General features: G+C 36.4%; 1 protein-coding gene across 4 annotated transcripts in view; it reads right to left on the bottom strand.

Annotated features, from left to right (window-relative positions):
• BTAF1 (B-TFIID TATA-box binding protein associated factor 1) overlaps positions 1 to 20,079 on the bottom strand; it is a 106,621-nt gene that overhangs the window by 49,626 nt on the left and 36,916 nt on the right. For all 4 annotated transcript variants that reach the window (XM_054436202.1, XM_063669984.1, XM_054436203.2 and 1 more), the window contains 4 exons: positions 17,810 to 17,950; positions 16,276 to 16,400; positions 13,752 to 13,872; positions 242 to 346 (listed from right to left, as the gene is read on the bottom strand). In XM_054436202.1, coding sequence (XP_054292177.1) covers positions 242 to 346; positions 13,752 to 13,872; positions 16,276 to 16,400; positions 17,810 to 17,950 — 492 coding nt within the window. The remainder of the gene's footprint in view (positions 1 to 241; positions 347 to 13,751; positions 13,873 to 16,275; positions 16,401 to 17,809; positions 17,951 to 20,079) is intronic.

The raw sequence follows: 20,079 nt of genomic DNA, 5'->3' as shown, positions 1-20,079 counted from the left end.
ATCAGAAAGTGCTTAAAACACCTATGTAAGTCACATAATAAGAGGAAGAAGCATGGCCAATCGAAACTTAACTATTACATGCTACATGTAAGAAGCCTAGTTTCTCTGTCTCATCATGCAGATCTCCAGACTTTTCAAATCTCCAAAAGATATGAATGACCAACAGAACAGCAATTATGAAAAATTTTAAAAATCTACAAAAGTTACTAGGAAAAGGAATACAAATACATTTGCTGTGTACCTTGTGAATAAGGTCCAGAATTTCCTGGCTGCTTTCCAAAACACAGAACTGAAAAATGTGTCGGAGCATATCAGGCAGTATAGGTATAAGCCAAGATGAAGAGTTCTGAAAACAAAAACAGAATTAAAAGCTGTAGGATATAATTCTTGGATGTTAGCTTACCTGAAGAATTATATGTCAAATAACAGAAGTACTACCATGAAAAGATTGCATGGTTTCATTAAAAAGGCTAAACAGGTGATAAACTTTGACAAGATTTTGAGGCAACAAACACCATATTTATTATACCAATGGTCTAAAGAAATAACAGCATATCATCACTAGGAAGCTGGAAAAAGTCTGATTATCATTAGCTACAATTTTGCCTCAAAGTTGAAATCATCCTCCATATGGAACCATCCTCTAACCAGCAACATCTCTCTGGTTACACCATACATCACTGCTTTGTCAAGAAAATCTATAAAATAATCAGGTTACTGCTGTTGTGCTAGATGATCTGAGTTTAAGTTCTATATGCTCACCAATAATCCAAGTAATGAATTATACTGTAATATCCAACCTAGAAACTTCTACTTGGAGTTCACTACAAAATTAAGGTAAAGGTTCTTTAATCTATTTTGGGTCAGGGACCCCTTAAAACTCTGATGAAAACTATGTACACTATGTTATCAGAAAAACATATAATTACAAACAATATTTTGCTTCCAAGATTCAGGGATCTCCTAAAGCCTGGGTTACAAACCTCAATTTAAGGAATTTCCTAACAATTCAAAGGCCCACCCAAATCAAGCAACCGAATAGTGCTTCACCAAGTATCTAATGTGTGTCTAGAAATCCCAGAATAAGGAATCCCAAACTGTCTATTGCTATTCAAACAATTACAAGCTCACTGGATAGAAATGTCCATCAGAGATATTCTACTAACTAGCTCAAAGTACCTAACAGCCCCTGCCCTCCACATGAACTTTTTTAAGCACTAAATACAGTGTTTTTAAGAGAAATTTGGAAATTTTAACTGAAATTGCAGAAATCCACAAGTTCTAGGGATAATAAATGTTTAAGTTAGAAAGCTACCTATAATTTGTAGCCAACGGAAAACTAATGACAAAGGTAGGACCAGGGTTTTATGTTCTCAACATGGTTTGAAACAAGTTTTAAAAGGGCCACATGATTCCTCAAAGAGGTAAAAACAGAACTGCCATTTGACCTAGCAATTTCTTTACTGGGTATATACCTGAAGGAATATAAATCATTCTATCATAAAGACGTACGCATGAATATGTTCACTGCAACACTATTCACAAGAGCAAAGACATGGAATCAACCTAAATGCCCATCAACAGTAGTCTGGATAAAGAAAATGTGGTACACATACACCATGGAATACTATGCAGCCTTTAAAAAGAACAAGATCACGTTCTTTGCAGGAATATGGATGGAGCAGGAGGCCATTATCCTTAGCAAACTAACACAGGAACAGAGAAGTACATATTCTCACTTATAAGTGGGAGCCAGCTGATGAGAACACACGGACACAAAGAGAGGAACAAAAGACACTGGGGCCTACTTGAGGGTGGGAAGGAGGGAAAGATCAGAACAAATAACTACTGATTATTGAGCTTTAGTACCTAGGTGACAAAATAATCTTACAACAAACCCCCGTTACATGAGTTTACCTATATAACAAACCCGTACATGTACCCACGAACCTAAAATGAAAGTGAAAAAAAAAAAAAAAAAAGCCATAAATTATCCATTGGAGGAGCATTCTCACTACTTCACTATGTCTTAACTCTACTTTTCTGATAACATAGGACATTTCATTGGCTAGAAATGTCCATCAGAGAAATTCTACTAACTAGCTCAAAGTACCTATCAGCCCCTGCCCTCCACATGACTTTTTTAAAGCACTACAGTGTTTTTAAGAGAAATTTGGAAATTTTAATCGAAATTGCAGAAATCCACAAGTTCTAGGGATAATAAATGTTTAAGTTCTAGAGAAAGAGAAAGAGAAAGGGAAGCTGGGAAGAAAAAAGTTCTTATTTTCTCACTGGAGGGAATTAGGGACAATCTTAACAGAATTAGGAAAGCTATAATAGCAATAAGCAAATAATTTGGTGTTAGTCTTCCATAATGTCTCTTAATTTCTGATTTTCCCCCCAAAATATTTACCAACTCTCTTCCCCGACCCTCAACCCCAACACTGGCAATCCAAGCAGTTGCCTGTAGGTCCCCAAAAGTCACATCTATAGAGGAAGATTTTCCCCCTATATTTATGACCAATACATGTAATATAAACTGTAGTTGTCTTCTCAGGCTACAAACATTGTTACTCTACTAAATTCTACTTTATAATTATTAAAAACAACCAGAGAAGGAAAGGATACATGGGTAGAACACAGGATTTTTAGGGCAGTTAAACTATTCTGTGTGATACTGTAATTGTGGATACATGACATCATGTTTGTCAAGCCAATAGAATGTATACTACTGAGGGTGAACCCTAATGTAAATTATGGACTTTGGTTGATAATAATGTGTCAATGCAGGTTCGCTGATTGTAACAAATTAGTACTAGTCTGGTATGGGATATTGATGGTGGGGGAGGCAGTGTTGAGGATGGGGGATGGGATATATGGAAACTGTACTTTTCCCTTCAATTTTGCTGTGAACCTAAACTGCTCTGAAAAATAAAGTCTAGGCAAATAAGCATATGAAAAGATGGCCGACATTGTATGTTGCCAGCAAAATACAAATTAAAACAACGATGAGATACCACTCTATACCTGTTAGCATGGCCAAAATCCAGAACACTGACAACAACAAATGCTGGCCAGGATATCAATCAACAGGAACTCTCACTCATTGCTGGTAGAAATGCAAAGTGGGGCAGCTATTTTGGAAGTTTCTCACAAAAATTAAAAATACTCTTACCATCCAGCAATTGTGCTTCTTGATATTACCCAAAGGAGGCAAAAAAGTCCACACAAAAACCTGCACAAGATGTTTATAGCAGCTTTATTCATAACTGCCAAAACTTGGAAGCAAGCAAGATGTCTTCAGTAGGTGAATGGATAAACAAATTGGTACAACTAGACAATGGAGTATTATTCACTAAAAAGAAAATGAACTATCAAGTCATGAAAAGACACAGAGAAATCTTAAATGCATATTACTAAGTGAAAGAAGCCAATCTGAAAAGGCTCCATACTGTATGATTCCAACTATATGACATTCTGGAAAAGGCAAAACTATGGAAATGGCGTTTCTTCCTCTGATCTGCCTTTCGGAGACTCAGAATAAGGAGAGTTGATGACAAACAGAAATAAGACTAAGGACGTTTCACTGTACCTGAAAATGAAGGTAAAACTTCTAATCATCTATACCCCCCTTCCATGTTGCCCTCCACCAAACCAACTTCCTGTCACTTACTAATTTAGTGCCATTCTGCTCTCTCCTGCCTCCAGAGTTACACATACTATTCCCTCCTCTGACTCTTACCCTTATTTTCCCCTGGCTAAATTCCACTTACCCTTCGGGTTTCAGCTTAAACTTCACTTCTAACATGATGCCTTCCCTGTCCATCACCCATCTCACTTAGGATCCAATAGTGTCTTCTACCTCCCATATCAGATAGTTACCTCATTAAGTTATTCTTGTTTAATTATCTGTCTTCTCCTGTCTAGTCTCCTATTTCAAGCACTACAGGAGAGCAAAGGCCTTGTCTCTTACCACTATCTAGAAAATTGTTCAAGCACATAGCAGGCACTTAAATAGTTGTTGAAATCCATCCTGGTCACTGGAAATGATCCAAATTCGTATCATAAGAAATAACTGCCAACATGCAAAATTTCCCAAAATTGTGATATTGTAATATAAGAAATTTTTTTTCAGCATTTTGTCCAGGGTCTTAAAAAGAAACGTATTTGATCTTCATCCCCAGCTCCTGGCACAGAGCTCCTAAAGCCCAAAGAACTTCCTGAGTGATAGGGATTATTCATAACCATAATCTAGTTTGTGCTAACGAAGTGACTCTTGGTAGGGCCCAAGATAGCTTCGGAATGGGGGCTGGTTGCCAGAGGAACTAACTACGTGATTAGAGGGCTAAAAAATTTCAAACTGCCTCCTGCTCCCCACCTCCAGAGCTGGAGGGGTTGGAGATTAAGTTAATCACCTCACTGATGGCTAATAATTCAATCAATCATGACTACATGATAGAGTCTCCATAAAACACCTACATTTATGGGTTTATGGGTTGGTGAGTGCACAGAGGTGCTGAGGGTGGCATGCCTAAAGAAGACATGGAAGCTCCAAGCACCTCATCCCCATACCTTGCCTTGTGCATCTCCTTCCATCTGGCTGTTCCTAAGTTGTTCCTTTATAGTAAACCGGCAATTGTAATTACCAGTTTAACAGCCTTTCTGAGTTCTGTGAAGCATTCTAACAAGTTATCAAACCTGAGGAGAGCGTCAGGGGAACCCAGTTTACAGATGGTAGGTCAGAAGTATGGAAGGCCCAACACTTGCAACTGGTATCTGTTGTGCGACTGAGCTCTCTAACTTGTGGGAGCTGACACTAATTCCAGGCAGACTGTCAGAACTGAACTGAATTGTATGATACCAAGTTGGCATCCAGGGAGTTGGATAATTGGTTGGTGTAAGGAAAAAAACCCACACATTTGGTGTCAGGAACGTTGTATTGTAAAAATGGCTCAGCAATAGATCCCTAACTGGCAGATTCGGCATCTCAGGTGGGATAAAATCTTGTCTGTACCCTTTTGTTACGGTCCCTCTTTTATCTTCCCACAAAATTGGGTACACTCAGAAAAAAGGAGCAATCTGAGCATTACCACAAATACCTGATTCTTGCCTGCAGGCCAATTCATCATTTCTACCAGCATATCAAATGCTCTCAGACTGCAGGGAAGAAGATCAGGAGAGAACCTATAAGTTGGTGATGAATCACACTGAGTTCTTTCACTAATTTTACTAATTTGCTCTGAAACCCTATTTTGATCCACAGCCAAAGGAAAAGAAAATTTCCATATCGGACAGTTTATAATGCCTTGTTCTATTCATTTCTCCAACCAACATTTATTGAAGGTCAGCTAAATATTTCAACTTTGCTCTCTCCTTTTCATATTTTTATAAAATCTAGCAATACCCAAATATGCTAGCATTCTCTAAGGCCAAAGTCTTAGTTCAGGCTATTCTTAGTTCAGGCTAACATACCAAAAGAATTTGTGTATGTTAAATTTTCTAACATTCTAAATTATGCTTCAGATTCCAACTCAATCTCATGTATATATCTTCATGTAATAACTAAGCTTGCCCTTCAAACAAAAGTTAATGTATTGGTAACTGAAATTTTGGAATGACTCACAAAATGACTGAGATGCAATGGAATGGAAAAGTTGACCCAGTCAGTAAAGAAGGCAAAATAGGAGATTCATGTCTAGGAGTTTGTCTGGCAACAACAGTTACCAGTTATTAACACTAGTTAATCTGGATATTTCAGTAGTTCACTGATAGACATATATATTATAGGTATACTCTAGCATGTACAAACATACTGGCTAAAGAGACAATATAGAAAGGACAAACAAATGGTAAATTCCTTCACTTTAATTACCAAGCTGCTAGTTTAGCAAAAAAAGTTATACCTTGATTGTAAATCATGATGAAATAAAACTAGTTGTTTTTTGTTTTTGAGACGGAGTTTCGCTCTGTCACCTAGGCTGGAGTGCAGTGGTGCAATCTCTCGGCTCATTGCAACCTCTGCCTCCCGGGTTCAAGTGATTCTCCTGTCTCAACCTCCCGAATAGCAGAGATTACAGGCACCCACCACAACTCCTGGCTAATTTTTGTATTTTTAGTAAAGACAGGGTTTTACCATGTTGGCCAGGCTGGTCTCAAACTCCTGACCTCAAGTGATCTGCCTGCACTGGCCTCCCAAAGTGCTGGGATTACAGGAGTGAGCCACTGTGCCCGGCCATGGTTTTTCTTAAGAGTACCTACTTCACGCTCCTCAAGATGCCAAGGTTGCCAGTTCTTTCACATGTTAACATCACAGAAGAAGGCACACTGATTAAACAATATATTTTCACAAATGCCATGGTATGCCACAGGGAAGTATAAAGGAAATAATGTTTCAGAGACAACTGTATTAACTGTGGTTCTATTTAAGGACATTTTAGAGATGTGCATGCCAGCACATATACTTATAATGGATACCTTTTAAAAATAAGGACATCTCCCTTATAAAATCTACTGATTTTACAAAGCAAAACAAAACCAAAAAATTACTAAAGATAACCAGGATAATTTCAAGGAAACAGAAGCATCAATCTTTACAATGCAGTGATACACTGAGCTATAGCCAAATCTGACCTTGAAATATTACTTTAGAATTATTCAGCTATAGCTTGAGAAGTCAGAAACTGAAACCAGGACACAGCTACTAGTAATTCAGGTGAGTTTCCTTTTCTCACTTTGTAGTTAAAATGACTCCATATTCAGAAGTGGGAAAGCAATTAGACACATAATTATTTTGTCCCCGTATAAAATTTAGTTAAAAGCTGAAAGCCAGAATAAGATCTGAAACTGAAGTGAGCTGCTTATATGAGCTTGGGAAAGTTTCTTAATCTTTGATTATCAGTTCTCTCATCTGCAAAACAGGAATGGCAGTAGCCACCTTATGTAAACTGCTTAGCACAGTTCCTAGCATAAAGCAAGCCCTCAACAGCTTAGATTATTATTACCACAATTAAATATCATTCCTATACCCCAGAATAAGGAAAGAATGCTCAGAATGGAACTACTAATTATTGTTTTAGTATCTGTACTATTATTTATACTTGTATAGCATTAACATTTTCAAAGCACTTTCATATACATTATCTCACTTGATCCATGTAACTCTGAGAGAGGCTAGAGATAATCACCAGAGAGGGTTAGACAAATCTGACCAAGGTCATAAATTAGCAAATGATAGAGCCAAAGTTAGAACTCAGATCCTATTTAAAGGATCTTTTCATTATACCATTGAAGGGGTAACAACAGTGATAAAAAGCTCTATTTAACTGCTCTTTACATCATGATTGCTTCCATAAAGGATTGCTGACTAATTAGGAAACTTAAAACACTAAGAAATCAAAGGCAAGGAAGCAGCTCAGAAAAAGGAACACAAATTAAAAGTGAGAGTAGATTTTTATTATCACAATAGGTCAATGATCTTTCATCCAAATTCCCTGGAGCCAGATGTGTTTTGAAACTCAGAAATTTTTCAAATTTTAGAATAATGAATTGTATACAGTGTATATTATATAATATCTCCAATATAATACCAGTAGCACCTGAATAAAATATATTAATATTTCTGCAGCAAAATGTGTGAATAGGCACATTAAGTGGGATAAAGACTAAACAGTTTCTCTTCAGAATGGTCAGATTTTGCCACCAAATTAGTAGTTTTATAAATTGACCCAAAAAGCTTTGGCTTTCAAAGTTGCAGAAAAGGAATCATGGAACTGCACTATAAAGAGTTTGCACATAGCTATAAATTAATCAACAAGTAACTTTCAGGCAATTTGTGGAGAGGAATACAATAACAGATAAAAGCATCAGAGATGGTTTATTCGTACAGCTTTTCAGAAAGCAAATAATGTTGCTGGGATCACAAGATTAACAATAAAAATTAAATGAGTTTTCACTGCATAATGACGACTTTAAACAATGATTTAGATAAAACGAGTTATAGAAGTTGGAAATGCTTTGTCGCACTAGAGATTTGATTTGTCTCATGAAAGAAAAGGTATAGAGAGGAAGAAAGGGAGCTAAAATTTAGGAAGGTGAGAGTGGGAGGGACTGGGGGTAGGGGAGCAGGGAGCAAGGAGCCATGTCCAAAGATACTTTGGTCAAATGAACATGATTACACTTAGGATACAGGAGTGGATTTAGAAAATGTTCTTGACTCCAGAGTATATATTAGGAAATATTAGGGGAAAATGTTGACAAGAGCCAAGTATTAAAAGACCAAGAAAGACAGGAATTTAATTCTAATATAGTGGTAGGCGATTACAAATTACTAACCAGTTTGTGAGTAACTGAGGCTATGGTCCCCCAAATCCTTCTGAAACTTAAATTCTTTCCTTTTAGAAATACTATGACCATGTAGAAATGAAAATTCCAAACTTTAAGGAGCATACTGGAGAAAGGATGATAATTTTTATGAATACACAGAAGGGAGAAGTAGGTAAATTAGAAAATAGGGTTATAACTTAATTTTAATTTTTTATTACAAAAACTTGAAACAAGACAAAATTATAAGAAATGTCAATTATGGATGGTGTAAACATAAATGAATGTTGTTTCATACAATTCCCTGCTCTTTTCTCTATTAAAAAAAAAATCCCAAAATTTAAAAAAAGGAAATAAGTGGTAGTATTAAGGAAAGCTTTCTGAAAGGTTTGGCTTTGGGCTGGGCACGGTGGCTCATGCCTGTAATCCCAGAACTTTGCGAGGCTGAGGCGGGTGGATCACCTGAGGTCAGGAGTTCAAGACTAGCCTGACCAACATGGTGAAACCCTGTCTCTACTAAAAATACAAAAATTAGCCAGGCGTGGTGGCACATGCCTGTAATCCCAGCTACTCAGGAGGCTGAGGAAGGAAATCGCTTGAACCCGGGAGGCGGAGGTTGCAGTGAGCCAAGATCATGCCATTGCACTCCAGCCTGGGCAACAAGAGCAAAACTCCATCTCAAAAAAAAAAAAAAAAAGTTTGGCTTTATACTATTATTTGAAAAAAAAGAATGAAATAACCAACAAAAATAGTAAAGCATATACATGGGGACCAAAATCAGAGCCTGCTAAGAATCAGTGATTAGTGCCATAGCAATAGTCTTTGGTGGTGAGGATAATAAACAGCAAGGATCAGGGCAGTGACAAAGCACAAAATCTGGAAACATCAATATTAAGTTTCATAGACAGCATCTCTTTCAGTAAAGAGATACGCTGAAGATAAAGGCTAAACACAAGTGAAATTTCATGAATGATGCCATTGAAAAGTTATGAAAAATAAGAGAAAAAGAAGCTAAAAGCATAATCAACACAAAAGGATACAGGAAACACAATAAACGTTACGACTCCAACAAAAAAGGACCACAAACATGTCAGAATAACTGGAAGAAAAATATGGAAGCAGAATGTTTTAAAAGTCTAAAGGGAACAGACTAGAAAAGCACTTTTGTTCAAAACACATTCTGTATGCTTGTCTAATTTGAAATTGACATATTCAGTAAAATGTCTGTGAAAGTACATATCAAAGATACTAAATATGAATCAAAGAGAAGTGAGGGAATAATAGTTTTTTTAACCATATCACCCAAGCTTCCTGACCTTTCAGCTTAGTTTATCTTTTAATGTTGCTTTCTGACATCTCTCACATACTGGTCTTCTCTTATTTAACTCTTTGCAGAGGTTATTAAACTTACCATGTAATAGTCTTATAGCAACCATACTGTAAACTTTTCCAAGGTAAGAAGCATGTAGGATGATACAGTTTGGCTCTGTGTCCCCATCCAAATCTCATCTTGTAGCTCCCATAATTCCCATGTGTTGTTACAGGGACCCAGTGGAAGATAAGTGAATCACGGGGTGGGTCTTTCCTGTGCTGTTCTCATGATAGCGAATAATTCTTACAAGATCTGACAATTTTAAAAACAGGAGTTTCCCTGCACAAGCTCTCTCTTTGCCTGCTGCCATCCATATGGACGTGACTTGCTCCTCCTTGCCTTCCACCATGATTGTGAGGCTTCCCCAACCATGTGGAACTAAGTCCAATTAAACCTCTTTCTTTTGTAAATTGCCCAGTCTCGGGTATGTCTTTATCAGGAGTGTGAAAAAAGGCTAATACACAGGATTTCTTTTATTTCCCAGAGAACCCAGCACAGAATCTCACACTAATTTACTTAACAAACATTGAGGGCTCATGCTTAAGAGGTGGCTGACATGCCACAAATTACATACAAAGACAATGGCATTCTGGTATAGGAAATGATAAAGAGTCATCATTAAATGATAAAGAAATGAAGGCTAGTACCAAAGCCTTCATTTATGAGCCAGCAAGGGCAAATTCAAAAGGCAAAAAAAAAAAAAAAAAAATTTTCCCTGGACAAGAAAATCAACATCAAAGAACACAGAGATGTTTTCACAATGAGGAAATTTTAAAAGCCAATATCCATAATCATTGAGGGACTAAAAATTGGAAGGCGAATTTTTTTTTTTTTTTTTTTTTTTCTGAGACAGGGTCTCGCTCTGTTATCCAGGCTTGGCAGTAGTGCAATCTCGGCTCACTGCAGCCTCTGCCTCCCAGGTTCAAGCGATTCTCATGCCTCAGCCTCTCGAGTAGCTATGATTACAGGCAGACACCACCACGCCCAGCTAATTTTGGTATTTTTAGTAGAGACAGGGTTTCACCATGTTGCCCAAGTTGGTCTGGAACTCCTGGTCTAAAGTGATCCACCCGCCTTGGCCTCCCGAAGTGCTGGGATCACAGGCCTGAGCCACCGCACTGGGCCCGACGGGGATTTATAACAATCTTGGGATCTTATTTATAGCAAAAATTTTAGAACAAGGGAGGAGGTATTACAAGACTAACAAAAGTGAGAAATCACAATTGACAGCAGAGAGGAGATAAAAATTAGGCAAAAGCAACTGAAAAAGAACAGTTCAATTACTGCAAACAGTGACTCATGTATCTCAATATTCCCACAGTATGCTATAATAAACAGTATAAAAACTAATAACCAACAAATAATATTGGTGACTGATTCACCAAAAAAAAGTTAGCTTATGTTTAATATACTTTAAAATGATGATCTACTGTGGCAGTCATTTTAATAGTTAACTATTTTTTTGTGGCAAAAAAAGTATATTTCAGTTATTTGAAAATTTCATTTATACAGAATACCTTATTTTCTAGTAATGTAAAGTTGGTATTACTAATAATAAAGTCACAAGTTAAAAATAGCCTGCAGGTGGCTTGATCACCTAATAAGGAATAAAAGGGCTTTAAAAAACAATATGAAACTGTATCTAAAATATACAAAGAACTCTTAAAATTCAACAATAAGAAAACAACCTAATATTAAAATAGGCAAAAGACCAGCTTGGGTAACCTAGCAAGACCTCATCTCTAACCAAAAAAAAAAAAAAAAAAATTTTTTTTTTTTAATTAGCCAGGCATGGTGGTGCATGCCTGTAGTCTCAGCTACTCGGGAGGCTGAAAGGGGAAGATCACTTGAGCCCACGAGTTCAGGGTTGCAGTAAGCTACGATAACGCCCACACAACAGTGTGAGACCTTTTCTCAAAAATAAAATAAAATAAAAATAAATAAAAATAGGCAAAAGCTGAACAGACACCTCACCAAAGATGAGAGATAGATGGCGAATAAACATATGAAAAGATGCTTAACATCATGTGTCACTAGGAAACTGCAAATTAAAACAACAATGAAATACTACTACACACTTATAAGAATGGCTAAAACCCAAAACACTGACAAAAAATGCTGGCCAGAATATGAAGCAACAGGAACCCTCACTCACTGCTGGTAGAAACACAAAATGGTACAGCCACTTGGAAGACAGTTGGCAGTTTCTTACACAAGTCAACATACCCTTACCATACAATTTAGCAGATACGCTCCTTGGTATTTACTCAAGTGAGTTGAAAACTTAATGCCCACATAAGAACCTGCACATGAATGTTTGTAACAATTTTATTCATAATTGCCAAAAACTGGAAGCAATGAAGATGTCCTTAGAAGGCAAATGAATAAACTGGTACAGACAATGGAGCATCATTCTGTGATAAAAAGAAATGGGCTACCATGACATGAAAAGACATGGAGAAACCTTAGTTTCATATTGCTAAGTGAAAGAAGCCAATTTGAAAAGGCAGCATACTATATGATTCCACTATGTGATATTTTGGAAAAGACAAAATTAAGCAGACAGTAAGAAAGATCAGTGGCTGCTAAGGGTTCAGGGACAGGGAAGGAAGGATGAATAGGTGGAACACAGGGGATTTTGGGGATAGTTAAACTACTCTGTATGATACTGTAATGCTGGGTACATATCATTATTGTACATTTGTAAATATACAATATGTACAAAATGTACAGAAGAGTGAACGAACCCTACTGTAAAGGGTGGACTATAATGTATCAATGTTGGCTCATCAGTTTTAATAAATGTACCACACTAATGCAAGATGTTAACAATAAGGGGAACTATGTATGGGTAGTAGGAGGGATAAAAGGGTATACAGGAACTTTCTGTACTTTTCCTTCATTTTTTCTGTAAATCTAAAACTGCTATTAAAAATAAAGTCCATATATATAAAAAGAACCATATGAAGAGAAAAAATTTGGTAACTTCAAAGGGTCTACATAAAATGAATTTAAGAATTCACAAACATTTAGGCAAAAATCATAAAAATAAAGCAAAAATGAAATGAAAATTAAGAACAACCCATGCCAGCTGTCATATCAGCCCATGCTTGATCAACTGAGAACTGTAAAACAGACCTAACAGTTGTTCTGAGATTTGGATTAGACAAAATCAAAACGATAATGCAAAACAAAATTCACAGATGTTTATTTACAGAAGTTCAACAGAGCATCATGCTACACATTAAAGCAAGTCTACACAAAATGTTCCTAATTTACATGAGAATCCACGGTTAGTGAACACAAAAGAGGCACTTATTCACTACTTAGTCATTATTTTAAAAAAATGATTGGCCCAAACTGTAGTACCTATTAACAGCACGCTAGAAAACTGAATTTCTTATTGACAGTCCCCTAAATCTAGGTATTTTGTTTGACCTATAAGGTTATTTTAAAAATGGGAATGTGAAGCCTTTTATAAACAGGGCAAGGACTCCTAAGCTCACCACAGGCTCCATTTACACACTGATATTATCTGAATGATCTCTGTAGACATTTCAACGTGACTCCTGAAGTATACTATCCTTGAAAATAGCATGCTCTTAAGATTGAAAAATCTTTAAATAAAGGCAAGAGCCTGGTAATTCCTTGGTAAGTCTTTAAGAGTTATACTCTAGACCTTCAAATGTAGCCTTCTAACCTGGGCCATGGGTTCTGCCAGCCACCCAACTGTCAGCCATACAGACAAAGAGCATGCAAAGACTATGTAACAGGTCTCTGACAGGAAGAGACTATTCAATCAATCATTTATTCAACAAACATTTACTGAGGACTTCCTATGTGTTAAGCATGATTTCAAGTGCTGAGAATACAACCTAGAACAAAATATTAAAATATTTCTGCTCTTACAGTGATTATATTCATCTACATGGTTACCATACCACTAGGCCCAACATTGTCCTGATCTTTGGATATACAGCAAGGGCAAACTAAAGACCAGGTTTATTTTATAAAATTAATTTATATAAGTTTCAAGACTGCTACAGTTATCAGTTCTTACCTGGTCCTGTGTTGATAATAACGTAAACAGAGTTTCCAATGCTGCTCTTCGAACTGATGATATAGTGTGATGCAAAAAAGGCCAGACACGTGGAACTAAAACTGTCAGTGACTGCTGAATACTAATAAAGAAGACACAAATTAATCTTACTTATTCTAAGTTGAAACTCTGTAGATACATTATCTAAATATTCTCATGGGATCTAGTGATGCTGACATCATGTGACTTTTTTGATGAATAAATTCTTAAAAGATAGTACAGTTTTCATATGAACGTTCATGTAACACTGTCATTCACAACTGTCATCATAGCAACAGAAGAGCCAGAGCAAATGCAATCAAAAAGAAAGGTAGAAACACTAACATCAGGTTCTTCTATGGCACTAATGCTATGAGTCACCTTTATCAAGTTAGGACTTTCCAATATAATTGTTCTTAGGAAAATGGGACATGTATCCTAGCTGGTAGTCAGCCTACATGATCAGGATTGCTAATCCTTACTTCTTCCCCATGGCTAACCCCAATGGGTAGATACACATAATTTCCATCTCCCTTTGGGGCCATCTCTGTCACGTATCAAATGAGCAAGTAGTGGCATGGTAGCAACTTTGACATTTATTATCCTGGTGTAGCATTACTAAGTTAGGAAAACTCAAATTTCTTCCTTCTCATAGATTAAGTTTTAAATGGGGAAGCAAACAAAGCCAAGTCTAGACTAACTTGGGCCATAGGATTCCTGTCACATTCGTAAGTCATTTGTAAAAGTTACCTGGAACTAGGAAATAATTCATAAGCAGCATCTGAAATATATGGCTCCATAGAAAAAGACATGAGCAAAAAATAATATGCCACTGTATTTGGTCTTTTGTGGTTCCTCCCAGGAGGCCTATCTTTTAACACTATTTTCATTACTTGCAGGTTTGTATGAACACTACCTTCTTGTATTTATTTTCATATTTAGCAAATTTATTTATAAAATTCTAACTTAAACACAGGTACACACAGACATAAAAAAGACACAAAATACATAAAAGCATTATAACAAAGTCTTGTTAAGTGTCTAACTGTTCATGCTCCAAATAACATGCTACATTTCTTCTTACATAAACTAGAAGAAAGTATCTGCCAAGTATCACAATATATGAAGCAAATTTGAAACAAAAAAGATGGAAAACTACACTATTTCACATTGAATTAATAGAATTTTCACTATATTCTTTCTTATATTATCCAGTTTTTCTGACACCATCCACTAAGGCCCATAGGTCAAATCCATTCCACCCATTTTTTTTTAAGTAAAAGTTTTATGTGTACACAGGCACGTTCATTCTCTTATGTATTACCTATGTACAGCTGTTTTCACACTACAGTGACAGCTTAGTAGTTTTGACAGACAGACTGGCTCACAAAACAAAAATACTCACTATTTGGGCCTTTGCAGAAAAAGATTACCAATCCTTCATTTACAGTAATTAAAAAACCCCTTCATCTTGCAGCTTAAAGAGGGTTTTCACACAGATTAACTCATTTAGTTTGTACAGCTTTCATTAGTAATAGAAACATCAAAAATTAGGAAACCCCATAAATGTACTACCACTTCAGTTTTTCTCTTCTTTTGCTTTTATAGGCACTTATTTTGCTATTCCTACTTATGGGCTATCCAACTAATCTAAACTTAGCATTAAAGTACTTCCAGTAGGTCAGTATTATTTGAAATATTTTCTACTTTTTTTTATACATCTATGGGTTTCATGGGAAATACTCATAGAGCCAGAAACCACATATAAGCATAATTATATGAACATTCACTGAACGCCCTCACTAGGACAAGAAGAGTAATTTTCTCATCTGTGAATTTTTTAAAGTTGCATAATAATTTTTTCTTCTCTGTCTCTAAGGACACTATTCTCTATCTCTAAGGACACTTATCTCTAACAATATTCAAGGGCCAGTCTAAAAGGTAGGGAATATGTTAATTAGCTGAGCCGAGATTCATGTATCAGGACAGGAAAATTGGTGACACTAAATTTTTGATGTATGTTTTTGGCTTCACTTGATCTCTGCCTTTGGACATTATATTACATTATTATGTAATCCCTTCCTGATAAGTAATTACTGAAATCAAGAACAAGAGTTGAAGAAATGAACATTACAAAAAAAAAGTTCACAGAGGGGCAAGTTTTAGAAAATAACTAAATGTTACTAAATAAAGCTAAAATTCTACATTCTAGGGCTAGAACTGGAAATACTATTCAATGATTATATTTCTAAGTAAACAATTATAAGACGAACAAGATGATGAATTATATAACTGAAATATTTCAAGGGTAAAAAAAATGATCTTTGTAAGCTGTTGCCCAAATGGCTACAGTAAAAAAGACAAGGCCTTCTGAAAACGGTAGTCTTTGGCATCTCCAGCTTAAATACTATTCTTAAAGGTACTAAAATATTGTATGTTTAGGCTGAATTATCTCGAAAGGTATGTAAAGACTTTTTACTTTATTCCACTAATTAGAAATAATTACCTGCATTGTTGGACCTGAGGATAAGTTAACAAGGATGAAAGGAGAGTCATAATACTATTTGTTGAAGCTGTTAGATCATCTAATTCCAGAAGAGCATCCCATAATGTATTTATAATGAAGGGTACCTGTAAGACCAGTTTTCAAGAAAAGTTATCAATTTTGCACAAAATACTCACAAACCCTGCCAAATTGTATCCCAGGGGTCACTACTGATTCAACAACACACGCAATTCCAATGACTTTGGACAGTGTCAGTTTTGAGTAAAGTTAAGGAGGTCACACTATTTGCCTTTAACAATTCTCTATTCCTTCTTTTTAATGCCATTCAACTCTACTTTGATACTTCCCTGCCTGACCAGACTCATAATGGGTAGAATTCAGAAAATAAAAGAGCCACAACTATTTTATGTAAAAAACTTAACTGTGAAAACAACAGAGCATTGAGACACAAGACATGTTCTTCTATGTAATTTTACTGCATTTAAAATGGTACCAATCATCATAAAAAAAAATTTAGTTTTTAAGCTCTTAAAATACTGCCTACTGTACTTCTAACTTTGTGTTCTGATTTTGATAAGGTGGAAAGTCAGCCAGATCTTTAAAAAAGTCATTTCAAAAAATGAGACTAGAGGGGTGGGTGTGATGGGTCACATCTGTAATCCCAGCACTCTGGAAGGCCAAGACTGGGAAGATTTCTTGAACTTAGAAGTTTGAGACCAGCCTGGGCAACATAGGGGGACTCCCTCATCATTACAAAAAATATTTTTTTTTTTTTTTTTTTTGAGACGGAGTCTCGCTCTGTCATCCAGGCTGGAGTGCAGTGGTGCGATCTCGGCTCACTGCAAGCTCCGCCTCCCGGATTCACGCCATTCTCCTGCCTCAGCCCCCCCGAGTAGCTGGGACTACAGGCGCCTGCCACCACGCCTTTTAAAAAATCAGCCAGGCACAGTGGCGTGTGTCTGTAGTCCCAGCTACTTGGGAGGCTGAGGCAGGAAGGACTGCTTGAGCCCAGGAGAGTGAGGCTACATGTCATCCACTGCACTCCGGCCCGGGTGACAGAGTGAGATCCAAGAAAAGAAAGAAAATGTTATGTGTATATATAGATTACACAGCACTTATTAGTTAATAATTAATACTAATTAACAATTAGTAATTAATAATGAGAGGAGAGGAGAGGAGAGACAGGGAGGGGAGGGGAGACTAGATTTTTTTTAAAAATCCAAAAACTAAAATCAAAACAAACAAAAATCCAATATATCTAAAAACCAGGAGTAAAATAAGGAAGAAATGGCTGCATTCTTCTCAAGGAAGTTCCCTATATATTATGTACATGAAGGGAAAGCAGACAAATGGATCCAATTCACTCTTCCAAAGTACAATATATAATCAAGATTGCATGCATCAGAGGGCTGTTGTTAAAAAAAAAAAAAATTGAAGATGAAGGAGAAAAATGTACTCAATGTATTTTCTAATACTCCATATCCCAAATGAAAACAAGCTCCATAGTAAGAAACTGTAAAAATATTTAATTTACCTTTTGTGTCTGAAGATAGACAAGGCTTTCTACTACAGGCACTAATGATGCTGCAGCAACAGCTCTGACATCATCATCAAGATCCTGGAGTCCTTCAATTATTCTAGTTAAAACTTTAGGCAATAAAGTATTAATTACATCCTGTAAAACAGTACATGAAAATAAATTAATTTTCTATTCTACAGTTACTGTGCTTAAACATTTTAAAATTTAAATTTGCCACATGACAGCTAAATTCCAATATTTACAGTCATTCACTGCTTAACAATGGATACATTCTGAGAAATACATCAGGCAATTCTGTCATTCTGTGAACATTATAGAGTGTACTTACACAAACCTAAACAGTATAGCCTATACCACACCTAACTATGTGTGTGACACAGCCTATTGCTTTTAGGCTACAAACCTGCACAGCATGTTACTGAACTGAATACCGTAGGCAGCTACTAACAAAATGATAAATATTGGTATATTTAAATACAGAAAAGGTATAATTAAAGTACAGTATTATAATCTTATGGAACCACCATCATGTATGTGGCCCATCATTGACTGAAACATCATTATGACTGTACCTACCAAAAAAACAATCACATAAACAAAAATGTAACATCAATAGAAGCCTAAGTAATCCCATTCGAAAAAGACAAGGGCATCAAGTACTTTATCCAATGAGACATAAAACATCAAAACATGTTTTATACGTAAGACTATGAATTCTCTGTGTGAATACACACACACACAAACCCCTCTGCCAGAATCCTAGCCTCCATATCTCATTCAATGCCACCGACAACCAAAAGGAGAATGAGAAGAGTGAAAGAAAAGCCATACCTTCCCGCTTCTCATTATTCCAATTTAATGTCTTTTCATTTCCCCCAACAGACCAGCCCCCAGACGTTATTCCTGTGATCATATACTAGGAATCTCACTGAGAACTGGTCTCACTATGAAATAGGGATAACATTTCAAAAACCAATAGGGTGCTTTCCATTTCCATATAAGTCTACTGTTATCTACAGAGGCTAGAGTGCAGAACACAGAAAAAAAGGTTTTGTTTATGGGGGAAAGAGGGTGGCTGCCAAGGGGAGAAGAGAACTAAAAGGGGCAGGAAAAGCAAGGAAGGGAGCAGAGGCAGAAAACAGTTGGACAGAGAGTTCAGGTCTCTCAGCAGAATCACGAATGCTTTGTTATTGGCAGTTAAAGAAAGGAAAAAAAAAGACAATCTTAGAAAACTTCAAAAGGCCTTTGAGCTTGCCTTTTGAGACAGGGAGGTTCCAATCTGTCATACAGTGAGCATGGGAAGAGAAGAAAAGCTGGCACAAAGCATTAAGTAGCCATAATGGATAGTGAAATGCCTATATAGGCCAATGCCTAACACCCTGACAATGCTGATCCCAACTGGAAAGTATCAAGGGAAATTAAACTGTTAAGAAAAGGTCCTGGTCTCTCTCTAGCTCCTCATTCATAATCTCTCCTTTACTTCCACGTCTCTTCTTTTTTGTCAACACTCACTCTTTGCTGACCCATTATGTTCAGAGTCAAGACAACTATTTGTGGAAGTCCCTAAGTCTGTCACTGGATCTATGGTGGAGAAGCAGGGAGAAGGAGAAAAGAGATGTTTTACTGGCATCTCATATTGGAAATCAGAATCAATTTTTCCACAAAAATATTATGTGTATATATAGATTACACAGCACTTATTAGTTTAGTAAAGGACTTTAGATATATTTATATATGAAATAGGCTTTTGTGGGCCAATCTAAGAACCAAATTCCTAGCCAGAATATATCAGAGTTTTTAATAACCCACTAAGGGAACATAAATGTTCCTAAGTAGGGGACTATGTGCATATGCAGGTATTTTCATCCTAGATGATGTATAACATTACACTAAACACTGTTCTATAAGACATGCCATTTAGTTTCTAGTTCTAGTACTAACCTTAACTAGTTTTGTGACCATCAGCAAGGCAGCTCATTTTTCAGAACTTATTTCCCTATATGAAAATAAGACTACATGCATTTTCTTCTTCTAAGCTTTGTCATAAAGGATAAAAAAAAAAAAAAAACTGACAATTTAATGTAAAAAGTACATGACCATACAGATTGTCTGCTTTACACTTTGATGTCTACTCCTGAACGTATACTGCATAACTTGGCACCATGTCGTATAGCCCTCAGAGCATGTATTCAATATTTAAATGAGTTAAAACAGTAAAACCAAATCATGAAGAGCACTGAATTAACTGTAGCAATGGATTAAAA

The sequence above is a fragment of the Pongo pygmaeus genome, chromosome 8 (genome assembly GCF_028885625.2).
Source record: "Pongo pygmaeus isolate AG05252 chromosome 8, NHGRI_mPonPyg2-v2.0_pri, whole genome shotgun sequence".
NCBI classification, from domain to species: domain Eukaryota; kingdom Metazoa; phylum Chordata; class Mammalia; order Primates; family Hominidae; genus Pongo; species Pongo pygmaeus.
This window is presented reverse-complemented; position numbering and strand designations above follow the sequence as displayed.